At 49.1% G+C, this 22887-nt stretch overlaps 3 protein-coding genes across 7 annotated transcripts; 2 read left to right on the forward strand and 1 right to left on the reverse strand.

Annotated features, from left to right (window-relative positions):
• Positions 1-474: 474 nt before the first annotated feature.
• ccr9a (chemokine (C-C motif) receptor 9a) lies at positions 475-3890 on the forward strand. 2 transcript variants are annotated; one of them, XM_085140577.1, is made up of 3 exons: positions 475-592; positions 1994-2059; positions 2258-3890. In XM_085140577.1, exons 2-3 carry the CDS (start codon positions 1994-1996, stop codon positions 3338-3340), a joined length of 1149 nt encoding a protein of 382 aa, XP_084996703.1. In that variant the 5' UTR covers positions 475-592; the 3' UTR covers positions 3341-3890. The 2 variants fall into 2 exon arrangements, with proteins under 2 accessions (XP_084996703.1, XP_084996702.1); XM_085140576.1 differs by lacking the exons at positions 475-592; positions 1994-2059 and adding an exon at positions 2066-2196 and having other exon boundaries at positions 2227-3890.
• A 2496-nt stretch (positions 3891-6386) lies between these two features.
• Positions 6387-11813, forward strand: bfsp2 (beaded filament structural protein 2, phakinin). Its single transcript, XM_085140575.1, has 7 exons — positions 6387-7749; positions 8208-8290; positions 8656-8812; positions 10235-10396; positions 10478-10606; positions 10689-10921; positions 11516-11813. The coding sequence occupies exons 1-7, from the start codon at positions 7309-7311 to the stop codon at positions 11604-11606; spliced, it is 1296 nt and encodes a 431-aa protein (XP_084996701.1). The 5' UTR covers positions 6387-7308; the 3' UTR covers positions 11607-11813.
• Positions 11814-12382: 569 nt separating this feature from the next.
• klhl18 (kelch-like family member 18) lies at positions 12383-22491 on the reverse strand. Of its 4 annotated transcripts, none has more exons than XM_085140562.1 (10): positions 22267-22491; positions 20421-20551; positions 16566-16706; positions 16282-16480; positions 15722-15882; positions 15505-15641; positions 15213-15435; positions 14138-14242; positions 13899-14010; positions 12383-13802 (listed from the first exon to the last, which is right to left on the reverse strand). In XM_085140562.1, the coding sequence occupies exons 2-10, from the start codon at positions 20483-20485 to the stop codon at positions 13416-13418; spliced, it is 1530 nt and encodes a 509-aa protein (XP_084996688.1). In that variant the 5' UTR covers positions 20486-20551; positions 22267-22491; the 3' UTR covers positions 12383-13415. The 4 variants fall into 4 exon arrangements, with proteins under 4 accessions (XP_084996688.1, XP_084996687.1, XP_084996690.1 ...); XM_085140561.1 differs by lacking the exon at positions 22267-22491 and adding an exon at positions 21585-22259; XM_085140564.1 differs by lacking the exon at positions 22267-22491 and adding an exon at positions 21293-21578.
• Between the last annotated feature and the right edge of the window lie 396 nt (positions 22492-22887).

The raw sequence follows: 22887 nt of genomic DNA on the forward strand, positions 1-22887 counted from the left end.
GGATCATTGGATTCAGGATCATTGGATTCTGGATCACTGGATTCTGGATCATTGGATTCAGGATCTTTGGATTCTGGATCATTGGATTCTGGATCTTTGGATTCAGGATCTTTGGATTCTGGATCATTGGATTCTGGATCTTTGGATTCAGGATCTTTGGATTCAGGATCATTGGATTCAGGGTCATTGGATTCTGGATCATTGGATTCAGGATCTTTGGATTCTGGATCATTGGATTCAGGATCATTGGATTCAGGATCATTGGATTCTGGATCATTGGATTCTGGATCTTTGGATTCAGGATCTTTGGATTCTGGATCATTGGATTCTGGATCTTTGGATTCAGGATCATTGGATTCGGGATCATTGGATTCAGGATCATTGGATTCAGGATCATTCTGGGGGTCTCACATTCAGGGGTTTTGGTGATGTTCACGTGTTCGTGTTCACTGTACTCGTTATGAAACCGTAGCCACTCCTCCAGACAGCTGATGTAACTTCTGCTTTCATACGTCACTTTGTGGTCTAACGGACTGAGAGTGGAAAAAGCGCCAAACAGCGAGACGCACCAGAGACGAAGAGACGCCTGACGGTGAGTCCACGCCTGTCTGTCTGTCTGTGTCTGGTCTTTGTTTCACGGGGAAAGCGGCGAGCTGCAGACTTTGATTTCTGAGCGCAGTGTAAAGATGTTTTTCACTTCACCATTAACCATCCCATAATAGTCTGGTTGTGAGCAGATCTCAGATCGCCACAAACTGAGATTTCAGATGATGTTTCTGGTTTTAGTGAACAGGAACACGACGATAAATATCTGCTCGTACTGCAGCTTTTTTAATGCGTTAACCTCCTCAGACACGAACGCTTTCATCATTTTTAATTTCTCTTTGGGCTGATTTGGACCTGATGAATGTAAAACACAGAATTACCAGATTTCTGTTTCTGGGAAAAATGAGATCCACATACGAGGACTTTCATTTTACATTTCAGTAGAACAGCAGCAGCTTAATGTCCTCGTAAGTGGATTTCAGGCCCTTGTAGAGCAAAATTGAGTATTTTGGTCTAAATAACCCAAAATGTGACGTCCACATATGTGACACAGGTCCTCGGAGGACCAGGAGACTCACAGACACGTCTGGAGAATTTAAAGTACTCTGGGATCAGTGAAATTATTAATACCACAGTCTTAAATGACCCAAATACTCAAAGTGAAGGTACTCAGCCCATATGGAAAAGAAATAGTAAAAACTTATATCATTTACTCATGAAAGTGGCCACTTTCTCATTACTTTCATATATTGTTTTAGTAAGTATCCAAAACATACAAGTTTCATTATATAATTTTTCAAGGGAGCTTATATCTGTTTTTACTCTTGTATTCTTTTCATACAAGTTTCACACAAGACAGATACAAACTTTATAAGATTTATATATATCTTTTCCATATGGGGGTGTGCAGACCTATGAGAGATGAAGAGCTTAAACTTCAAACTGAGGACTCATTTTTATGCCTGAAACATTCAAACAGTCGAGTTTTCAGTGTTTGAGCACGTGACCCGCTTTAATCCTCAGCTTCATTTACAGAAACAAATTCTTTACTGTCTGTGAGTTTTACACAACGTTTCACAGCACTTATATTCACCCCAAGGCTTTTATTTTGGTAAAGCTATTGTACGGGGGGACTTTTATAGTGTAGGATCAGGGCTCAGTAGTACTATTTAAAAGTACAATACAGTTTATCACAGAGTAACAGAGTAAAAGTACTTCAAAGAGTAAAAATGTGTCCTTTGTCCTACTCTGACTAAAAACAACGTGCAGAAAGTGAAGCAGCACAGACATGAGTCAACAGCAACGCCACAAACATGTGACCAGCGAGCGTAGGAGGAGCGGGGCCAGGCGGCGTTAGCTTGTTCTTTTATTTTGTTTCCTCTTTTTGGAGGTTTTGATTGTGTGAAACTCACTGCACCTTTTCTAACCCGAACACCTGTGTTTGTAGATGGACGACCTTTTCACCATGAATGTGACCTCCATGGATGACATCATCACAACAATGATCACAGAGGTAACGAACCCTGATTATTTATTGATCTATCCAAGTATGTATCAGCAGAGTGCTCAGGTGTGCTCAGGCATACTCAGGTGTGCTCAGGTGTGTTCAGGTGTACTCAGGCGTGCTCAGGTGTGCTCAGGTGTGCTCAGGTGTACTCAGGCATACTCAGGTGTGTTCAGGTGTGCTCAGGTGTGCTGTCTCTTTCATCAGGAGCCGTCTGCTTTCAGTCCCTCGGCCACCTCTGACGACTACGACTACTACGGAGACAACTTGCTGTGCGACCGTGAGTCGGTGCGGGTGTTCAGGAGTCACTATGAGCCACCGCTCTTCTGGATCATCGCCCTGGTGGGCGGAGCCGGGAACCTGGCCGTGGTCTGGATCTACCTGAACTTCCGGCGCCGGCTGAAGACGATGACCGACGTGTACCTGCTGAACCTGGCCGTGGCCGACCTGCTGTTCCTGGTCACGCTGCCGCTGTGGGCGGCCGAGGCGTCGCACAGCTGGATCTTCGGCACCTCCCTCTGCAAAATAAACTCCGCCCTCTACAAGGTGAACCTGTTTAGCAGCATGCTGCTGCTTACCTGCATTAGCGTGGACCGTTACATCGCCATCGTGCAGACCACAAAGGCGCACAACTCGCAGGTGGAGCGCCTGCGCTGCAGCCGTTTGGTGTGCGCGGGGGTGTGGCTGCTGGCGCTGCTCCTCGCCACGCCCGAGCTGGTGTTTGCTGCCCCCGCAAAGGTGGAATCGCAGGACTACTGCCGTATGGTGTTCCCGACCCACCTGGGGAACAACACCAAGATCCTGGTGCTGTCCCTGCAGGTGAGCATGGGCTTCTGCCTGCCCTTCATCGTCATGGCCTTCTGCTACAGCGTCATCGTCGCCACGCTGCTCAAGACCCAGGGCTTCCAGAAGCACAAGGCCATGCGTGTCATCCTGGCGGTGGTGGTGGCGTTCGTCGTGTCGCAGCTGCCTTACAACAGCGTGCTGGTGATGGAGGCGGTGCAGGCCTCCAACATCACCATCACGAACTGCGATCAGCTGAAGGCCTTTGATAAGGCGGGGCAGGTGCTGAAGAGTCTGGCCTACATGCACGCCTGCCTCAACCCCTTCCTCTACGTCTTCGTGGGCTCACGCTTCCGCCGTGACGTGGTGCACCTGCTGCGCTGCTGCCGCTGCGTGCCGCCCGTCACCAAGATCCAGCTGTCCACCAAGTCCAGCAGGAGCCCGCTGAGCTCCACCCGAGCCTCGGTGATGTCTGACAGCGAAACCTCGCAGGCGCTGTCGCTGTAGAAACCGTCACCGCGCAACTTCCTGTTTGTGCCAGGGCAGCTGCACCAGCAGACGCCTCGATCGCAGGAAGAGTTTTTAAGAAGCTTTGATTCAACACGTGTGCTGCTTCACCCTAACATCCACCCACAGACAGTCACAGCCCGCTCACCTGAGAACACCTCAGAGCACAGGTGGAGGCGGGGCTTTTACAGTTTTGGGGAAAACAAAAAGAAACCTTTGTAATGAGAATGTAAAACCTCCACATCATTTTCTGAGACAATTCCAGGACTTTTCCAGGTGTTTCCAGGACTTTTCAGGGCTTGCTTGTACAGTAAACATGAAGCTGTTTTTAAATGTGACGTTTTAGCTGCTGCATCAAAGACGGGACCCGTCTCCTCGCTGCGTTTGAACAGAAACTGAGCCAAAGCTGAAATGTGACTAATGCTGTATATAACCCTGTGTGTGTGTGTGTGAGTGTGTGTGTGTCTGTGTGCGTCACACCGATGTAAATGTTTTGTTTTTCTGAGTAATGAAAATAAAGTGCAAGAGAAAAACGGGGAAGTTGATGAAACGCTGTCGCACTCTTTTCTTCACATCCTTCCTTCATCCTGTTTATGATCTTTGTTCTGCAAACACACCTCAGCAGCTTCACACAGCAGTGAACAAGTACAACACACACATATTCGTCACTGATTGAAGAAAATAAGAACCAGGTTTCTCTTCAGCACTGTAGCCAGGCTGACAAAAAGTCAGAGCTCTGTTGAGCCAACCATCCCTTTAACGTTAACTAGTGATGACTTCATGAACTTCTTCACAAATAACATTTTAATCATTAGAGAAAAAATTACCAATAATCATCCCACAGATGTAATATTATCTACAGCTACTCTTAGTTCCATTGATGTTAAGTTAGACTCTTTTTCTCCAATTGATCTTTCTGAGTTAACTTCAATAATTACTTCCTCCAAACCATCAACGTGTCTTTTAGACCCCATTCCTACAAAACTGCTCAAAGAAGTCCTGCCATTGATTAATTCTTCGATCTTATATATGATCAACCTATCTCTAATAATCGGCTATGTACCACAGGCCTTCAAGGTGGCTGCAGTTAAACCTTTACTCAAAAAGCATCTCTAGACCCAGCAGTCTTAGCTAATTATAGGCCAATCTCCAACCTTCCTTTCATATCAAAATCCTTGAAAGAGTAGTTGTCAAACAGCTAACAGATCATCTGCAGAGGAATGGTTTATTTGAAGAGTTTCAGTCAGGTTTCAGAGTTCATCACAGCACAGAAACAGCTTTAGTGAAGGTTACAAATGATCTTCTTATGGCCTCTGACAGTGGACTCATCTCTGTGCTTGTCCTTCTTGACCTTAGTGCAGCATTCGATACTGTTGACCATAATATCCTATTAGAGCGATTAGAACATGCTGTAGGTATTACAGGTACTGTGCTGCAGTGGTTTGTATCATATCTATCTAATAGACTCCAGTTTGTGCATGTAAATGGAGAGTCCTCTTCACACACTGAGGTTAATTATGGAGTTCCACAGGGTTCAGTGCTAGGACCAATTCTGTTTACATTATACATGCTTCCCTTAGGCAGCATCATCAGATAACACAGCTACTAGGACCAGTTCTGTTTCAGATGAATGAGTCTGAGAGACGAGACCTCTGTGAGACGCCATTGTCTGATTTTACTCTTGTTTTTACAGCGGGGATTGCGACATGTCTCTTTTCTCTAACCTCAAAATCATTACATCACATCCTCTTGAGGCTCAGTGACGGGAGGCTGAGAAAAAGGAAGCTGACCTCAGGTCTGTGTCATGTTCTCATGGATCACTGGGACAAAAACAAAATGTGACAGACAGAGAAGTGAAAACCAGAAAAGCTCGCTGACTGGCACGCCACAGCGCTCAAACGCAAAGGCCTGGATCCTGCTGCGAGCTGAGGTGTTGATCCCAGAGGAAAAACAGCCCTCACAGAGGAAGTGCTAAGCCCCGCCCATCACACCGGTCACAGGGCTTTGAACCAAGAAACTGCCGCCTCATATCACTCATTAGTCACGTTGCCCATTCACGCAACACGTGCACGCTAACACAGTCAGTGTGTGTTCTCACTGTGACCACAGAGCACATGGCCAACATGTGGCCCACATGTGCACTGCCCCTGCTGAACATCTGGCCAACATGTGGCCCACATCTGCAGCTCTGGGCCACAGTTGGGTGTGCCTGACGTCCTGCGGTCGCAGCTGTGCTTCACGTGGGCCAGGAGTCAGGTGCTTTGTGACATCTGGGTCATGCAAACATGACCTCTGGGCCATGAGGGGCACAGTTACCTGAGCTCTGAGTGGCCAGGTGCTTGGCTCAGTGGCGCCACCGCCGACTTTTTATCTTTGGCGTTCTTTACAGATGCAGATCTGAGCGTGCTCAGAACCTGGACCAGAACTGTCCTATGAACTGGATCTCTGACTGATGATGACTGTGGTGTAAGGCGTGTCCCACCTGACCATTGCAGGTGTTCCTGCTGTCGTAATAGGTCAAGCACAGTTAGGAGGTCGAGGCTGTTTGATCTCCAAAAGCTTCCTCAAATCTATCCAGAGCAGCTTCACTCACACTGCAAACACGTGTTCCTCCAGCTTCAGGTGATATTCCCAGGTACGACACCGTGATCCACAAACGCAGCTTTCTGTCCGAGGTGGATCTAAAGGAGCAGACATTTGTCCTGAAACATTTAGACGGCGCTGCGGGTAAAGGGATGGTTGGAATCTGGACACCAGAAACCAGAGTTCAGATTAAAGGTGTTTGGAAGCTGAAAGTGATGACTGGGTCTGCTTTACAGGTGAAGCTGGTGAGACGGCTTTTACCCTCAGACGTCCAACACATCTTTGAGCAGCTGGGAAACTTTCAACTGCTGCGTTGGCATTCACCACTTCCTGCCAACCGCAAAGCACTTCCTGCTGAGATTCAGCACAAACAATCTGACTAAATCTGAACAGACGGCCCAGGTGTTTCCACGCAGACAAACAGCTCTGTGTTTGCTGCCATGGTAACGGCCCGGCGAAGCTAAAAACGGCCAGGCCAACAGATGCGAAGGGTTCAGGTCTCTGCGAGAGGCGGCGAGGGTAAAACGGCGATGAAGAAGCAGTGACTGCGTCCTCTACAGGAGCACCGCAGAGAGGCCAAACCCTCACAGCTGCAAACCACTGCAGGAACTCCTCCACCTTCTCTGAGCTTATGGTGGAATGAGGCTGGGAGGAAGCTGCAGTTTGACCAATCAGGAGCAGCGTGCGGGGCGTCAGCACACATGCAGGTGTAACTGGAGCACCTGTGAAGGCCTTAATGCTGAAGCACACCTGCAGGTTGAATGCGTCTGCCTCAGTGAACCCCGAGCTCCACCCACTAAAACCCCTGGAGCTTTAGGAACCCGACGACACCACGACAACATCTGGCTTCAAACAAGAAACCATGCTGCTGAAACTTTATTTAAACACGGGGATTAAACTTTATTACCTTCATGAACAATAGCGTTGCTTTCATTTTTGTGCTCGTGTGTGGGTTTGAGGGTTTTCCCAGGAAACATGAAGAACAAGTCTGTTGATCAAAACAGGAAGTTTATTCGTCACAGCTGTTTCTACTAAACTTTATTAGTTCTTTACGTGTTTAACAGCAGATATTCTTTATTGATGAGTGATCTGAAACAGCAGTGATGATATAACCCTGATCTGCTCTCTGTTTATAAACAGTGTGTGTGTGTGTGTGTGTGTGTGTGTGTGGGTCATGTGACCCAGCCAGGCTTCAGGACCCTTCCTGGCCTCCCCCTCGTGCTCGCTCTGCTGCCTCAGCTCTTTCAGACTCTTTGTTTCAACAAAAGCTCCAAACACAAACGCCGGCTGAACAAAAGCAGCCATGTTTCCAGAGCAGCCATCCTCGCATAAATCCCGGTGGCGAGCGGGTCTGAGCGGTTTGACACTGGCAGGTGCTGATCGTCATGCCTCTGCCCCGACGCCGCTCATCCTTCCTCGGACAGACGGCCGCCGAGCGTCCACCCTCTGCCTCCTGCGGGAGAATGGGCTCGGCAGGCACCTCTGCCCCTCGCGGCGTCTTTGTAGGCTCCACCCCACCAGCGAGTGTTCCCTCTGGCCTGGGGACACGGGTGTCACGGCGAGCTCTGGGCATCAGCAGCGTGTTCCTGCAGGGGATGAGGAGCAGCACGACACCAGTGCTGCCCCGAGGCAGCGAGCGAGCAGCGGGGAGCGGTGCGGCGGCGGGACTGAACAGCTGTTTGATGGAATACCGCGACAAAGTGAGAGCGCTGGAACAGCTGAACCAACAGCTGGAGGAGCAGATCCGCCTCTGCCTGGACCGCAAGGCCTCGAGCGCCGGAGCCTGGGGACCCCTCAGGAGGGAGTGGGAGGAGGTTTACAGACAGGTGAGGGGGGAGGGTCTAAACACCTGGCTCCATCTCCACACCGTCCTTCATCCTATCAGCATGCTGCTCTCTGAGGTCAAAGGTCAACTCAGGCCTCTCCTTTCTTAGATCGTGGTGACAGTGACGCGTACGGCCAAACTCACCTCCACGTGCCTCGCCTAAAAAATCCTAAAATACAAAAGTCACCTGAGGCAAAAAAGTGAACCTAAAAAGTGTGCACGAGCAGCCGTGCACGAGCAGCCACGTTACGTCAGCTGATTGCTCCACAGATAAACATGTTCTGAGGTGTGAGAACAGAAACTAAGTATTCGGTGTTTGAGTCTTGCTGCTGTTTTTATTGGATCACCTGAGATCAGGTTAGGCTGCAGGGGCGTTACACTAACGGTAACGCGTGGAGATAACGATGCCCCCCGCTGGCTGCAGCCACCCTCAGCTCTGTTTTCCCACACTCTGTGCAGGTCAGTGAAGCCATCCTGGACAACGCCCGGCTGATGCTGCAGACAGAGAACGTGCAGGCCAACGCTGAGGATTTCAAGGACAGGTCAGAGGTCAAATTGATCAGCAGTGAGCTGAAATGTGGCAGTGATCAGTGACAGACCTGTCAGTAAACAGCAGCGTGAATGTGAAGTGATGGTTTCTTTTGGTCTCAGGTGATCACATGGTGCCCTTGTGTGGCTGCTGGAGGGTACAGCAGACACAATCATCAACCACATTATTCATTATTTTTAAGCACTGATCATAGACTTTATCTAAAAAACAACCCCAACATGGAGCATCTGGTGATCAATAACCAGCCTCCTGCCCTGTGAGTCTCTCCTCCATGTTGTCCTGCGGCTGGTGGTCCTAGTTCTGCTCAGGAACCAGGACCATCAGCTGCAGGCATAGTAACTGTGGCTCCCCCTGCAGGTTCGAGAACGAGCAGCCGTTCCGTCGGGCAGTGGAGGAGGAGATCAGCTCGCTGTACAAAGTGATTGATGAGGCGAACCTGACGAAGGCGGAGCTTGAGGAGCAGATGGAGAACATGAGGGCGGAGCTACGCAATCTGGAGCACAACCATGAGCAGGTCCCACCAAACTCTGTTCAAAAATCACCCAATTTAAGCTGCGGCAGCAGATGATGTCACCATTTAGAGAAAGGCTGAAAAACTAAATCTTAGAATTTAAGCTTTTTTTAAGTAAAAAAAGTAGAATAAGCAGCCACACAGTAGAGCTAGAGTCAGAACTCTGACAGCAGAGACACAGTAGAGTGAGAGTAGAGTCAGAAGTGTGACAGCAGAGACACAGTAGAGTCAGAAGAGTGACAGAGGAGACACAGTAGAGTGAGAGTAAAGCCAGAAGAGTGACAGCGGAGACACAGTAGAGTGAGAGTAGAGCCAGAAGTGTAACAGCGGAGACACAGTAGAGTGAGAGTAGAATCAGAAGAGTGACAGCAGAGACACAGTAGAGTCAGAGTAGAGCCAGAAGAGTGACAGAGGAGACACAGTAGAGTGAGAGTAAAGCCAAAAGAGTGACAGCGGAGACACAGTAGAGTGAGAGTAGAATCAGAAGAGTGACAGCAGAGACACAGTAAAGTCAGAAGAGTGACAGCAGAGACACAGTAGAGTCAGAAAAAAAGCCAGAAGAGTGACAGCGGAGACACAGTAGAGTCAGAGTAGAGCCAGAAGAGTGACAACGGAGACACAGTAGAGTCAGAGTAGAGCCAGAAGAGTGACAGCGGAGACACAGTAGAGTCAGAGTAGAGCCAGAAGAGTGACAGCAGAGACACAGTAGAGTCAGAGTAGAGCCAGAAGAGTGACAGCGGAGACACAGTAGAGTGAGAGTAGAGCCAGAAGAGGACAGCGGAGACACAGTAGAGTGAGAGTAGAGTCCAAAGTGTGACAGTACAGACACAGTAGAGTCAGAGTAGAACCAGAAGTGTGACAGCGGAGACACAGTACAGTCAGAGTAGAGCCAGAAGAGTGACAGCGGAGACACAGTAGAGTCAGAGTAGAGCCAGAAATGTGACAGCGGAGACACAGTAGAGTCAGAGTAAAGCAAGAAGAGTGACAGTGGAGACACAGTAGAGTCACAGTAGAGTCAGAAGAGTGACAGCGGAGACACAGTAGAGTCAGAGTAGAGCCAGAAGTGTGACAACACAGACACAGTAGAGTCAGAGTAGAGCCAGAAGAGTGACAACGGAGACACAGTAGAGTCAGAGTAGAGCCAGAAATGTGACAGCGGAGACACAGTAGAGTCAGAGTAAAGCAAGAAGAGTGACAGTGGAGACACAGTAGAGTCACAGTAGAGTCAGAAGAGTGACAGCGGAGATACAGTACAGTCAGAGTAGAGCCAGAAGAGTGACAGCGGAGACACAGTAGAGTCAGAGTAGAGCCAGAAGTGTGACAACACAGACACAGTAGAGTCAGAATAGACTCAGAGCACGTGTGGCAGGTGTGATCTCCCTTCAGCTGGCTAAGGTCATGTGAGCTGACTTCTTCTCTGAGCAGGATGTGCGGATCCTGTACAGTCAGATGGCGGGACGTGATGTGGACGAGCCCGACGCGCCCATAGAAACCAGTCTGGACCAGATCTTGGCCTATATCAGGAGCCACTGGGAGAAAGTGATGGAGAAGAGCAGGGCTGAGACTGACACCTACCTGGACTGTAAAGTAAGGTCCTCTCACCTGCACAGGTGTGCCAAGGTGTGTGTGTGTGGGCGTGTCTGACCTGTGGCTGTGTGTGTCCTGCAGGAGGCACAGTGCGTGAGCAGCAAGCTGAGTCCAGAGGAGGAACAGGTGGAGGCGCTGAAGGCTGAGTGCAGCGACACCGGCTGTAAGATCCAGAGTCTGCAGGCGGAGACCGAGTCTATCAGAGCCCTGGTGAGCCACATGGCAAGCAAGATCTGCACAGATCAATAACCTGATCGAGTTCCCACTAACTGGTTAAATACACTCTCTGCAGAAACGCGGTCTGGAGAACTCGCTGAGCGACGCCCGTCACTGGCACGACATGGAGCTCCAGAATCTCGGCTCAGTGGTGGCCAAGCTGGAGGCGGAGCTAGCCGACATACGCAGTGAAATCGAACAGCAGCGTCGCGACTACGACACGTTGCTGAGCAACAAGCAACGGCTAGAGCAGGAGATTGACTTGTACCACGGCATCCTGGATGGCGAGGAGAACCGCTTCGAGACGCTGTGAGTGGTCGACACAGAACACAGGCGTTACCAGAGCGCGGCGCTATCGGCGCACACACCTGCTAATCAGCAACATCCAATCAGAATCCTCTCAGCAGTCACATCTTTTTGTCTTCTTAGATACGAAGATGTTTTTATGTGTGTGTGTATAAGAGGTGTGCGCATGTGCACGTGTCTGCATGCATGCGTTTGTGTGTGCGGGGGGGGGCTTACTGTAAAGGTCAGAGTGCCTCGTACACTCGGTCATGTGACCAAGCATTCACGGGAGCGTGTGATGGATTTCCCTTAAATTTTATTAAAATGAGGGTACCTCATACCTCAACACAGAGCAGAGGTCAGAGGTCACAGCAATGATGTCACAGCATAACAGCCTCCTGCTACAGTTTGTAGGAAACATATTTATATATTTGTGTCAGTGTTCATAAATTACTTCAGCTCACCTGCAGGGGGTGGGGCCACACTTTGGGACTGATGTTTCCAGAATCAGCTGATGAAGGATGTCGTCACTGCGAGCAACACGAAACATGAATTAGACTCAGTCTGACTGTTAAAGGAGATTCTGGGTAAAACTAACACAAACACTTACCTGTCCAGGTGTTCAGATCTGCACTCAGAGCCCGAGGGAGCTGCTGCTCCAGACTCCAGGAGCAACCCTCCAGGATCTCCAGGACCTGCAGCACAGTGACCCCAGAGGAAAGCCTGAGCAGGCTGACCCGGTCTACCTGTGCAGGTGTGGAGGATGCTGGAAGTGCAGTGTGCGTTTCAGCTGCTCGGTGTGGACGTGACGTGTTGTAACGGTCTTCAGGTGAACCTGCCGAGAACACCTGAGGACCCGCCTGAGCCCGACTGGACCTCGTGTTGCTCTGTGTTAATAAAGGTGAATGTGACGGTGCATTCAGGAGCTCCTTGTTTCTTTCAAACTAAAATAAAGGTGTGAGAATGACGTCAGCGTGTCACAGAACGCCCCTGACTATATTCAGAGCTCCCGCCCTCCAGCCGGCGCTCACAGCTCTGAAGCATCAACACCAACTTTGCGCAGGAGTGAGCACATCTCAGCCCGTGGTGGTGCCTGTCATTTTGTGTGAGGGTGGCGCCTCACAGGGGTGCAGTGATGGCTGACGGCCTCACCGAAACCCCCGGTAAGAACCGAGAGGAAACAAAGTTTCTGTAGAAGGTTCCTGATAGCGAGGACATGACTCCGCCCATCCCCCGCCTGAGAATAAACCTTCGTTGAGGATTAATAACTGATTCAAAGAGAAAATAATAAACTATTTAAAACGCAACGCGTTCTGACAATGGCGCCGCCGCAGGTCACTGAGAGGGCAACAGGTCATTTCCTGGTCTCCGCCCCTTCCTGTCCCAAAGCAAAAATGCCCAAAAACACAAAGTTGTGCTAATTTATTGCTTAGATGTCAAAATCAATAACTGATTATTGTCAGAAACAAAGAGACAGAAATAAACTTTATTAACCAAACTTCTCTTTATTGATCCACAACAAAACAAATCAATCATAAGTTAATCAATACAAATAAAACCCACTGATGATGAGGCCGAGCGTCCAATCAGAGATCAGCAGGAAGTAAACAGCGACTGACGGATTCTAAGCACGGAGATCAATGACACGGTCGACTGGACCGCTCTCTGCAGGCTGCGACCAATCAGAGTGCGATGCCCCCAGAGTGCGCTAAACTCCGCCTCCAGCTGTTCAACATACATCTGTCTACTGAGCGTGCTCCATCGCTTATCCGCTGACGCAAATGCCGATAAGTGAGGGGGCGTGTCCAACACGGCTGGCACAAAGATGCCACACCCCATCCAGCCAATCGCCCTGGAGGGGCGGGGCAACCACCACACGGACCCTCATTGGTTCCTGCAGTATGGGTGACACTTTGACGAGCGTTGCATCAGCCGAGCAGCAGTAGGTATCTGCAGCCCGCCCGTGCATCGCAGCGAGAGAAACGAGACTGCACGCTACATGACATCACTTCCTGTGGAAAGCTGGAGAACCATGTTTTGTCACGTGACAATGAGTTTATTAATATCTCTGGGGGCGCAACACGCTCCTCAAACGAGCTTCCTGTGCAGCCTGCAGAGGGCGGGGTTCCTGTGTTGCTGGCGTTTTGTATTGATCGCTCCCATCAAATACAGCTGATCGACAAACAGTTCGAGAAACCGTTAAGGAAGGACTTCCTGTCCGAATCAGCAGCTTGGTTTGTTTGGGAGGAAGCCACTTCCTATTGCTTGTGTCCATCCAGTAAGAAATCAGTAATCAATAATCAGTAATCAATCGTTCCACACATGCTAACAGAATAACGTTAGCAGCTAGCCTCTGCTGCTAGCTCTACAGTTTTTCCCATGATTCCGCAGGTGCGGCGTCATGTTGCAAGCCTGAGCACAGCCATCGTACCGATAAAGCTGCAGGGACGCCGCCGCGGGGAGTGCTCCCGCCTGCCGCCGTCAGTAAATCACGAGTCCTCGCGCTGTGATAGGTGGTTTAGGCGGGCTGCAAGGGGATGCAGCCCACGCCTACGCCCCCCTCGTGGCACACCATGGGCGCCATGAAGGACCAGCGGTTCGTGTCGGGGTTGTACATCTCCACGGAGCTGAGATTGGATTGTCCGTCGTACCCGCCTACGGCGTACAGACGCCCCGACGTGGACACCAGGGACACCCTGCTGCGCCGCGTGTTCATGGCCACCAGGAGGCTCCACTGTCCAGATGCTGAGCTGAACACCTCGGCGCCGCTCAGGAAGCCCGAGCCATCATACCCCCCCGCCACGTACATGTGGCTGCCGAGCGCCGCCGCCCCATGACGGCATCGCTTATTCAGCATCGGTGCCGCCGGGTGCCAGCGGTTAGTGTGGTGGTTGTAGTACTCCACCTGCAGGGGCGGAGCAAAACCACAGAGATAAACAGACGTGTAAAGCTACAGGTAACGTTTCCACCCCTCCGTTTTAGGCTCCGCCCTAAAACTCACTGTGTTGAAGATCTGCAGACCGTCATGGCCGCCCGAGACAACGATCCGGCCATCAAAAACCGTCACGCCCGCGGCGCTGCGGCTCGCACTCATCTCTGTTACCACAGTCCACCTGGAGAGAACATAAGCACCGCCATGTTAACGAGGACGCCAACCTGAGATCTGAGCATGCTCAAGGTCACGCGGCGCTGTTAGCGTGATGCTCAGGATTAAGGATTTAAGGTGGAATGAGTCCTCACCTGTCTGCTTCCGGGGAGTAGCACTCCACCGAGTTCAGAGACGACTTTCCATCGTAGCCGCCGCACACAAAGATCCGCCCATCGATCACAACTGTTCCCATGGCGCTGAGGATGACAACACAGCTCATTACATCAGCGGGATTATTGATCACAGCGTCTGTTGGAGTCAAACTGTTACATGTTGTCATTGTGTTACATTGTGCAAAGTCTTAGTTCAAGCAGCAGGATACAAGTTTCCCTTGTCTCTGAGCACCTGTGCTGGACACACTGATCGAGTATTGATCAGCGCGTCGATCAGTGTATCGATCAGAGTATCGATCAGCGTGTCGATCAGTGTGTCGATCAGAGTATCGATCAGCGTGTCGATCAGAGTGTCGATCAGTGTATTGATCAGCGTGTCGATCAGCGCGTCGATCAGTGTATTGATCAGAGTGTCGATCAGCGCGTCGATCAGTGTGTCGATCAGAGTATCGATCAGCGTGTCGATCAGAGTGTCGATCAGTGTATTGATCAGAGTGTCGATCAGCGCGTCGATCAGTGTATCGATCAGAGTATCGATCAGTGTATTGATCAGAGTGTCGATCAGCGCGTCGATCAGTGTATTGATCAGAGTGTCGATCAGCGCGTCGATCAGTGTATCGATCAGTGTATCGATCAGTGTATTGATCAGAGTATCGATCAGCGTGTCGATCAGTGTATCAATCAGCGTATCGATCAGCGTGTCGATCAGAGTATCGATCAGCGTGTCGATCAGAGTATTGATCAGCATGTCGATCAGAGTATCGATCAGAGTATCGATCAGCGTATCGATCAGCGTGTCGATCAGCGTATCGATCAGGGTATCAATCAGCGTATCGATCAGTGTATTGATCAGCGTATCAATCAGTGTATTGATCAGCGTATCAATCAGAGTATCGATCAGCGTGTCGATCAGCGTATCAATCAGTGTGTCGATCAGTGTATTGATCAGAGTGTCGATCAGCGTATCGATCAGCGTATTGATCAGCGTATTGATCAGTGTGTCAATCAGCGTGTCGATCAGCGTATCGATCAGCGTATCGATCAGTGTACTGACCTGCGCTGGCTGTTCATGCTCGACACGCGCGTCCAGCTGTCCGTCTCGGGGTTGTAAACTTCCACCGTGCTGAGCCGCGATTGGCCGTCGTATCCCCCAATGGCATACAGCAGCCCATTAACGACGGCCACACCCACCCTGCTGCGAGCTGTCCTCATTGGCTGGCAGCGCTCCCAGAAGTTTCCAATTGGATCGAACACCTCGACGACATTTAAGGAGTCACCTGCGGGAGAAGAAGAGTCCGTCAGCTGCGCGGAGCGTGCAGACACGCTGCCTCAGGTGAGCGGCGTACCTGAGCTGTTGAGGCCTCCCACCGCATAGATGAGCCCTGTGATGGACGTGCAGCACCTCTGCCTGGTTTTAAAGGTGGGCAGGTGAGGGCGGCGCTCCGGCATCAGGTGGAAATCTTTGGCTTCATCCACCAAATCCCTGACAAGAAACACAGCTGGGCATTAACCCCGCCCAGAAACGATCACACAGGTAAGACGTGAAGCCTCGCTGCGTCTCACCTGCACTTGTGGCAGCAGCGTATGAGCTCATCCTGCTGGACGCGGTCCGACAGGAACTCGGGTCGACACAGAGGAAGTCGCACCTTTGACAGCAGCTCGGGCAGCAGCGTCTCCCTGCGGTCCTGGTCGTGATGGACCCACGCCAGCACCGCCTCAAACACCTGCACAGGTACCACAGAGGAGCACCGTGGGAGCATGAAGACAATGCGTTTAATACAAGAGCTCATTTTCCACGCCGTGACTCAAAAGGTGAGCCTTGGTATGTGGCACACCTGTGACAGCTAAACCGCTAAAGCTCGCCAACGGCTTGGTCGACCTTTCTGAAGGACAGCTGTGACCCAATCACCTGCTCCTGAAGCTCGCCCCTACACTCTGCGAGGGCGGGGCTTAGCAGCCTGCTTTTATTTTTGGTTTCCTCTCTCCTGACTGCTCTCTTCCTGTCACTCGGGTCAAAGGTCACCGTCTCCCCCGATGTGCTCTACCTGCACAGCTGTGACTATGATGACGTCACAGCTGTTCTCTGACGCTTCACGCCACCGCCCTCAGCTGAGGCGACTCACCTGCTCTTCGGCCTTCACGTTGAGTTCGTCGCAGCCGACGAGCTCCAGCAGCTCCTCCGTCCTGAGGCCCAGGAACTCCTCGGACAGCGACACCTCCACAAAGTGCTGGTGCAGGAAGCTGTTCGCCGAGTCGTACAGCGTCGTGCACATCATCGTCTCGGCGAACTGACGCACGCCGAGGCAGTTCTTCGGGTGTAACCTGCAAGCAAACATGCCATTAGCTCGCCTGAACGTAAGCTCCAGGGAGGGTGCGATCTGAGCGTGTGCTGCAGGGCGGGACTGACCTCTCCTGCAGGAAAGAGCAGCAGGCGTCTTTGACATTCTGAAGCTGCAGGAAGCTTGAGCCAATCAGGAGAGACTGCACGTTCTGCTGGTCGATGGCGACGTGCCCGCTGTACGCGAAGTTTATCAGAGCCTCCAGAGCGCTGCAACACACCCGCAGTGGTTACTATGGTTACTATGGTCACACAGTTACTGACATTTTGTTAAATCAATGAAAATATTGCAGGAATGCAGCGAACACGACGGACCGCCATCCTGAGACGCTGACAGAACAAAACGTGCGTTACATGAGGTTCACCTGGTCCAGCCCTAACTATATGCTTTAGCAAACAGGAAAGTTTGAAGCCTAATCTTGAAAGTAGAGATAGTGTCTGTCTCCCGAATCCAAACTGGAAGCTGGTTCCACAGAAGAGGGGCCTGAAAACTGAAGGCTCTGCCTCCCATTCTACTTTTAAATACTCTAGGAACAACAAGTAGGCCTGCAGAGCGAGAGCGAAGTGCTCTAATAGGGTGATATGGTACTACAAGGTCATTAAGATAAGATGGGGCCTGATTATTTAAGACCTTGTATGTGAGGAGCAGGATTTTGAATTCTGGATTTAACAGGAAGCCAAAACAGGAGAAATATGCTCTCTCTTTCTAGTCCCTGTCAGGACTCTTGCTGCAGCATTTTGGATTAACTGAAGGCTTTTCAGGGAGTTTTTTGGACATCCTGATAATAATGAATTACAGTCGTCCAGCCTGGAAGTAATAAATGCATGAACTAGTTTTTCAGCGTCACTCTGAGACAGGATATTTCTAATTTTAGAGATGTTACACAAATGGAAGAAAGCAGTCTTACATATTTGTTTAATATGTGCGTTGAAGGACATATCCTGGTCAAACATGACTCCAAGGTTCCTCACAGTGTTACTGGAGGCCAAGGTAATGCCATCCAGAGTAAGAATCTGCTTAGATACCATATTTCTAAGCTTTTCAGCGCCGAGTACAATAACCTCAGTTTGATCTGAATTAAGAAGCAGAAAGTTAGTGGCCATCCAGGTCTTTGTGTCTTTAAGACATTCCTGCAGTTTAACTAATTGGTGTGTGTTATCTGGCTTCATGGACAGATAGAGCTGGGTGTCATCTGTATAGCAGTGTAAGACTAAAAAAAGCCGTTCAGTACAAAAAAAGTCTCTGCAACTCTAAAAGTCTCCGTGTGGTCAACAACAGACACACATTACGCCCAAATCGTGGTCTAAACCAATCAGAGATAGTCTGGGGCGGGACCTCTCTGATTGGCTGTGGTCCTTCGTGTGTACGTTTGAAAGTGCAGGCGGATTGAAAGAGGTGAGCAGCTCGAATGAAGCGATATCGATTCATTAAATCCTGAATCGACTTTTGTATTTAAACACCAGAACCTGACGTCAGAGCTCACAAAACTATTTCAACCAAACGGCTAAAACAGTAAATGAGCCGGCGCCAAAAACTGATTTACAATGTTTGTGTTTTCATGTGTAACATGTATGTTGCTAAATAGACTTCGGTGAGCAGGTCTTACAAAGGGGTTATATATAAAATTTGCTTCTCAAGTATCTTTGTAACGGTGTTCTTGTAATTACATTATAGTCGACCGGCTCCCTTTTTCAGCTTAAAAGATTTTTACAGAACATTTGTTGCATTTGTTGCAGTTTCTGTCGTCCTCTTGGCCAGAAAACTCTTAAAAAAGACGTTTTTAAAGTCAACCATTAAACTGCATAAATAAACTGTTTAAGTCTCATTTCTGCTGTTTAATAACGAAGAAACGTTTTTAAAATGATCCCAAAGCTGTGTCTGTGATCAAACCTCTTTGCTCTGCTTCCCTTCAGCAGCACCAGTTCATGTTCACATTCATGGTTTTCTTCAGTTTCTGTTCTACTGCAGAATATTTTAAGGTTATCTGCTATAAAAAGCCAGAACAGGAACATCTGCTTCATGTTTTATCCTCAGTGACACAAAGCTGTGATGCTCACACCTCTGATGAAGTCTCACAGCTTTGTTTGTATACATGGATACAACTGATAAATGATCAGAATTATAATATTTCTGTCTGAGGCTAAACTGAATCAAATCGAATGGATTATAGGAATCAGTGATGCCCAGGCCTACTGAGCAGCCCGACAGAGTGGATGTAGCTGTGGGAAAAGATGAAAAGAACAACTGGTAACTTTTTCATTAAAGCCTGATCCATCTGAAGTTCACAGCCAGCTCTGACACGGAGCCATCAACCTCTGAATGCTGAAAAAGCAGCAGTGTGTCCAGCAAACAGGTCGTCAGAGGAGCCGATGTGATGATTAAGTTTAACATTGTCTACAATATTATCAAACAGTGCCAAACACTTTAAGCACAAGATTGTTAGTTAATCATTTACAAATCAATACTGTCTGTATGGACAAAAGTGCCACATAAAACTGCAGTGTTCATTGATTTGGGTGAAACATTTAGGCGCACCAGTGCAACCGCGACAAAAAGTTAGTCTAGAGCCTGGATGTCTTCTAATGATGCTGCCTAAGGGAAGCATGTATAATGTAAACAGAATTGGTCCTAGCACTGAACCCTGTGGAACTCCATAATTAACCTCAGTGTGTGAAGAGGACTCTCCATTTACATGCACAAACTGGAGTCTATTAGATAGATATGATACAAACCACTGCAGCACAGTACCTGTAATACCTACAGCATGTTCTAATCGCTCTAATAGGATATTATGGTCAACAGTATCGAATGCTGCACTGAGGTCTAGCAGGACAAGCACAGAGATGAGTCCACTGTCAGAGGCCATAAGAAGATCATTTGTAACCTTCACTAAAGCTGTTTCTGTGCTGTGATGAACTCTGAAACCTGACTGAAACTCTTCAAATAAACCATTCCTCTGCAGATGATCTGTTAGTTGTTTGACAACTACTCTTTCAAGGATTTTTGATATGAAAGGAAGGTTGGAGATTGGCCTATAATTAGCTAAGACTGCTGGGTCTAGAGATGGCTTTTTGAGTAAAGGTTTAACTGCAGCCACCTTGAAGGCCTGTGGTACATAGCCGATTATTAGAGATAGGTTGATCATATTTAAGATCGAAGAATTAATCAATGGCAGGACTTCTTTGAGCAGTTTTGTAGGAATGGGGTCTAAAAGACACGTTGATGGTTTGGAGGAAGTAATTATTGAAGTTAACTCAGAAAGATCGATTGGAGAAAAAGAGTCTAACTTAACATCAAAGGTACTAAGAGTAGCTGTAGATAATATTACATCTGTGGGATGATTATTGGTAATTTTTTCTCTAATGATAAAAATTTTATTTGTGAAGAAGTTCATGAAGTCATCACTAGTTAACGTTAAAGGGATGGTTGGCTCAAAAGAGCTCTGACTGTTTGTCAGCCTGGCTACAGTGCTGAAGAGAAACCTGGGGTTGTTCTTATTTTCTTCAATCAGTGATGAGTAGTAAGCTGTTCTGGCTTTGCGGAGGGCTTTCTTATAAAGCAACAAACTATTTCTCCAGGCTAAATGATGATCCTCTAAATTTGTGACACGCCATTTCCTCTCCAGATTACGAGTCATCTGCTTTAGGCTACGTGTTTGAGAATTATACCACGGGGTCAGGTACTTCTGATTAGAGACCTTAGTTTTCACTGGAGCTACAGTATCCAGAGTCGTACGTAGTGAGGAGGTGAAATTATTAACAAGATAATCGACCTCTGTTGGGGTAGCGTTCAGATAGCTGCTCTGCTCTGTGTTGGTACAGGGCATTGACGATGATAACAGTGGCTGGATTATATTCTTAAACTTAGTTACAGTCTGACAGTTATAATTCTGCTCTCAGACATCTGTACAGGTGTGAGCGTACCTGGGGTCCATGCCCTGCATCAGGATCTCATCCTGTTTACACTCCACCATGTCGTTGGTGAACATGGCGTGGAAGTATGGGATGGAGGCCGCCAACACAATCCGGTGAGCGCTGAACTTGTGATCCCCGACCTGAGGACGGACACACTGATTAACACACTCACCTGTTACTCACCTGTTGCTATGATGATAATAGAAAACTGAAAACAGCTACATCTGAGGGATGTGCCCTGAAACACTCACCACTCCTCGCTAGTCAGCCAATAAGACTTTGGCTTCACAGCAAGCCCCACCCCCCACTTATCAGGTAAAACAACAAGGTGATCGCGTTCCTTCAGCCTCTGAAACACACGCGTTTCAACAGGAAGTAGATTTCATAAGCATAACTGACGCCATCGATGATGTTTCCACTAGCTTCAGCTCAACGCGCAGCCAATCAGATTCCTTCATCCAACCAGCCAAGTCTGCCTGCATCATTGAATCCGTCTGACTTCCTTCTAAACTTCTGCAGGTCACCTGAGAGTGGACAGGTGAGAACGTGCTGCTTTACTTGCAGGACACCATTTGTCCTGGGAGACTCAACACCTCGCCTACTGAGCCGTTAAGAGGATCAATGCTGAGCTGCAGGCACAGGACGCAGCACAGGTGAAAACGTTCCTCGGTTGCACCTGAACACCTCAGAAGCACACCTGGATCATGTGACGCTGACAATGAGCACCACGCTCTATTACCTGCTACCATAGAGCCAGGCCTGATGGGGAGGGGTGGAGCCACTGAGAGCTTCTTCCTGCTGTAGGGGTTAGGGTTAAGGCCCCGCCCCTCCCTCACCTGGCGTACATGTTTGGGACAAAGAGAAATCACGTGTCTGCTCACCTGCTTACGCCACAACGCTGCTAAAAGGCCCGCCCCTTCTGTGCTGCCTGAGCTCAACTGCGCACGTCACACAACTTCTACCTTCCTCCAGGTGGATTACACACCTGACCTCCAGCCCTGGCGTTCAGAACTGACCGCTCTGACCGGAAGCCGCCTCGCCGCCTGCTCCCAGGCAGTTCATAGCTCAGCCCATGACGTCACTATCTGATAATCCGCGTTAGCTTGTTAGCATGCCTTAGCTCACTCTGTTAGCTTGGAGGCTAATGTCAGCCTCGCACGCCGCCTCGCTCACCTTGAGCGTGACGTCACAGAGTTTCCCCTGACGTCGGATCTCCTCCATGACGACATAACCTCGTGCCGGCAGGTCGTGCACTGAGAAGTGGACCAAATCCTCGAGCTCTTCGCACAGGACGTCGCCCATCGTCAGTGGGAGCGCGCGGACTGGACCCTGCGAGCCGCCGTACCCAGCGTCAAAGCTGCTTTCACAATAAGAGGGATCACTTCCGCTGAGATTAGACTTCAAAATAAAAGCTTCTAAAGCCTTTCATTTGTGGTTATTGATGAGTGATTACTCATTTATTTGGCCTTAATGTTTGTTTTTGTCAGGATTTAATGAATGTATCAGGTGTTGGCCCTGAGGAGCATCAGCTCAGCTCACGTGACTACAGTGACATCAGAGATGATGTCATGAATGACCCTATGATTGGTGACATGCAGCTGTGAATGGGAGCACAACGTCGTAGTTATTTAGTGAAAGCTGATTGGCTGAGAGATAATCAGCCTGAACACAGAGAGTAAACAAACCGATCTTGAGGCTGCAGTTCCTCCAGCATTCAGCAGAGGGCGCACTGAGTCAGTCCTCATAGACTCCTGTGTTAAAATTCAAATGTTTTGGCCTTTGTAGATAATTTCCCCTTCATAACAACTGCACAATGACTGGATTCAACAGAAGGGAGGACACATGTTTAACTCACCTGTTTGCATTGATAGGTGCATGGCCTCTTTGACTGACAGGTGGATGGTGACAAAACTCACTGTAGCTGCTACATGTCTGCTAGACTTCACCTCAGCTAACTGGAATCTCTGAGCTAGACCTCTGAACTGTGTTTAATGAGATTATCTGACCAATAAGATTGCTGCTGTGACCATCTAAGGATTCTGATTGGATGTTACTGATAAGGTGTATGTGTATGCTAAGCGAGCTAGCAGACAACTCCACCCAGTCCTCTAAATATGGTCACCACAGGAAACAAACATGGCAGCAGGTAATGTTACAGTCTTTTATACAGTCTGGCCTCAGTGATGTCACACGATTATGGGTGCTTCCAAGGTCGCCAATTTGGCTGAAAAAACCTGAAGGTGGCGAGGAGGGGCGGGCCTGATTGTGAACCCACATGCTCACTGGCTAACGCCCTGTGACTGCCACCTGTCGAGGGTTTGGAGTGAGCGGGTTCCTGGCCATTACCCAATGAGCATGCAGCTTCACTACTTTGAAATACAGTGTAACGTAAAACTGAGCCTCAGCAGGATGTTTTTACACAGGTCAAAGGTCAGAAAGCTGCCTTACCAAAGCTATTGCCCCCTGGTGGCCTTCA

The sequence above is a fragment of the Neolamprologus multifasciatus genome, chromosome 18, assembly GCF_963576455.1.
Source record: "Neolamprologus multifasciatus chromosome 18, fNeoMul1.2, whole genome shotgun sequence".
Taxonomy (NCBI): domain Eukaryota; kingdom Metazoa; phylum Chordata; class Actinopteri; order Cichliformes; family Cichlidae; genus Neolamprologus; species Neolamprologus multifasciatus.